The sequence below is a fragment of the Pristiophorus japonicus genome, unplaced genomic scaffold (assembly GCF_044704955.1).
Source record: "Pristiophorus japonicus isolate sPriJap1 unplaced genomic scaffold, sPriJap1.hap1 HAP1_SCAFFOLD_162, whole genome shotgun sequence".
Classification (NCBI taxonomy): domain Eukaryota; kingdom Metazoa; phylum Chordata; class Chondrichthyes; family Pristiophoridae; genus Pristiophorus; species Pristiophorus japonicus.
In genome coordinates this window covers 749,344-752,180 of record NW_027251299.1, presented here as the reverse complement: position 1 = coordinate 752,180, position 2,837 = coordinate 749,344, and the positions used below count along the sequence as shown (strand labels likewise).

At 45.7% G+C, this 2,837-nt stretch overlaps 1 protein-coding gene across 1 annotated transcript; it reads left to right on the top strand.

Moving 5' to 3' along the window:
* Nucleotides 1–584: 584 nt before the first annotated feature.
* On the top strand, nucleotides 585–1,659 carry LOC139243126 (probable G-protein coupled receptor 139). The gene has a single exon (XM_070870704.1). It carries the CDS (start codon nucleotides 744–746, stop codon nucleotides 1,566–1,568), a length of 825 nt encoding a protein of 274 aa, XP_070726805.1. The 5' UTR covers nucleotides 585–743; the 3' UTR covers nucleotides 1,569–1,659.
* The last annotated feature ends 1,178 nt before the right edge of the window (nucleotides 1,660–2,837 follow it).

The following is a 2,837-nucleotide window of genomic DNA, read 5'->3' as shown; positions in this document are numbered from 1 at the left end:
ATAATCAACCCCGGCTGATTTTAATTTAGGTACTTAGAATATGAACAAACTTTCATATTTTCTCGTCTAATATTCTCTGCACAAGTGGAAACCAACAGGTGAAAAGCTACAACAATTAATCTCTTCCATTTGTGTTCAAATACTTTAAATGCTCGTTTCAAGGACACGCTCAAAGCCTTCATATTAAAATTCAACATCCCCACCGACACATGGTAGTTCCTAGCCAAAGACCACCTGAAGTGGAGAAAGTGCATCCGGAAGGGCGCTGATCACCTCGAGTCGTCGCCGAGAACATGTAGAAACCAAGCGAGGGCTGCGGAATGAGCGTGCGGCAAACCAGACTCCCCACCCACCCTTTTCTTCAACCACTCTCTGTTCCACCTGTGACAGAGACTGTAATTACCATGTTGGACAGTTCAGTCACCTGATAACTCACTTTTCGCGTGGAAGCAAGTCTTTCTCGCTTTCGAGGGGCTGCCTACGATGATGATGTTACATAAGCATTTGGCGGCTCATTGACTGAGGGATGGGTCGTCTGATTTAATGCTGATGACTGAATTTAGTTGGTGATTAACTTATCAATGATTGTTAATTATTTTAGTTTGGAGTCTATTCCTTGCTCCCAAATTAATGTTTAATTTACCTGTTTATTTCCCTGCCTGACAGTTAACATCCTGACGATTGTGATCCTGCCTCGTGGAAAGTGCGGTCTCTCCAGATGTGTCACTCGCTATCTGGTGGCCATGGCAGTGACGGATCTCCTGGTCATTATCCTCGACCTGATACTGAGACACATTCCGATTCTTTATCAGAAAGAGTTCCATTTCGTGCGGTTCTTCCACGTCTGTAATATTCACGCCGTCTTACTTCACGCAGCCACAGATTGTTCTGTCTGGTTCACCGTCAGTTTCACCTTTGATCGCTTTGTGGCCATTTGTTGCCAGAAGCTGAAAACTAAATATTGCACCGAGAGAACGGCGGCTGTGGTTCTGGGAACCGTGACTTTGCTGAGCGGGTTGAAGAACATTTTCTGGTATTTTATGTTGACACATTTCTATATACTTGAAAACATGCCCTGGTTTTGCTATATAACAGATGATGTTCTGAATTCACCGGTCTGGACAACAATCATATTCCTTCATTATATTCTCACCCCATGTGTCCCATTTGCTCTGATTCTGCTGCTCAATACTGTCACCGCCAGGCATATTATATTAGCCAGCAGAGCCCGCAGGCAACTCCTGGGTGCCAGCAGTGGGGAGTGTCCCAGTGACCCTGAGATGGCCAGCCGCAGGAATTCCATCATTTTACTGTTTGTTATCTCCGGCAATTTCATCCTGTTGTGGGCGGTGTTTATGGTGCATTCTATATGGACCCAGATGTACTTTTTGGGGTATGATTCTTTATATATACCTTTTTATGTAATGGACGTTGGAATAATGCTGCAGCTGCTGAGTTGCTGCACAAACACGGCAATTTATGCCGTGACCCAGACTAAGTTCAGACAGCAGTTGAAGAATGTAGGGAAATATCCCTTCACACTGATTCTGAAATTAATTAAACGATGAGAAGACGCAGGAACGTTCCTGCATCAGACTCCCTGTGTCCTGATATTGTGGGCGAGCTGCTCTCCCCGGCGTGACCAGTCATGCGCGTGAATAATAACACTCTCACTCACACACTGTCTACAACGGGCGCCCTATGAGGGGTCTGCAGTCCGGCTGAATCACCATCAGCATCATAGGCAGTCCCACGAAATATAGAAACATAGAAACATGGAACATAGGTGCAGGAGTAGGCCATCCAGGCTTCCGAGACTGCACCACCATTCAATAAGATCATGGCTGGTCATTCACCTCAGTACCCCGTTCCTGCTTTATGTCCATACCCCTTGATCCATCCGTAAGGGCCATATTTTGAATATATTTAACGAATTGGCATCAACAACTCTCTGTGGTAGTGAATTCCACAGGTTAACAACTCTCTGAGTGAAAAGGTCTCTCCTCGTCTCGGTCCTAAATGGCTTACGCATTATCCTTAGACTGTGACCAGTAGTTTTGGACTTCCCCAATATCGGAAACATTCTTTTTTGCATCTAAACTGTCCAGTCCCGTCAGAATTGTATATGTTTCTAAGAGGTTCCATCTCATTCATTTAAACTCCAGTGAATGCAGGCTCAGTGGATCCAATCTCTTCTCATTGGCCAGCCATGGCATCCCGGGAATCAGTCTGGTGAACCTTCGCTGCACTCTCTCAATAGCAAGATCGTCCTTCCTCAGATTAGGACACCAAAACTGATCATAATAATCCAGGTGATGCCTCACCAAGGTCCTGTACAACTGCAGTGATACCTCCCTGCTCCAATACTCAAATGCCCGAGATATGAAGGCGAATATGCCATTTGTCTTGTGCACCACTTGCCAACTTTCAATGACAAATGCACCATGACTCCCAGGTCTCGCTCTCTCGCTCTCTGGCTCTCTCTCTTTGTCTGTATCTCTTTCCCTCTCGATATATCTCCATCTCTCTCGATCTGTTTCTAGCTCTCCCTCTCTCTCTCTGTGCCTGTCTCTCGCTCTCTCTCTCTCTCTGTCTTTCTCTGTCTTTCTCCCTGTCGCTCTCTCTCTCCGCCTTTGTTTCTCTCTCGTTCTCTCTTTCCTTTGCTCTCTGTCTCCCTCTCCCTCTGTCTCTGTCTCTCTCTCTCTGTATCTCTCCCTGTCTTTATCTCTGTCTTTCCCTCTCTCCCTATCAATCTCTGTCTCTCTCTGACTATCTTTCTCTGTCACTCTGTGTTTCTCTCTCTGTCTTTATTTCTGTGTCTCTCTCTCTCTGTATTT

What these genes read in the sequence shown, in the direction of transcription:
- LOC139243126 (XM_070870704.1), top strand. Translation starts at nt 744, where the DNA reads ATGGCAGTGACGGATCTCCTGGTCATTATCCTCGACCTGATACTGAGA.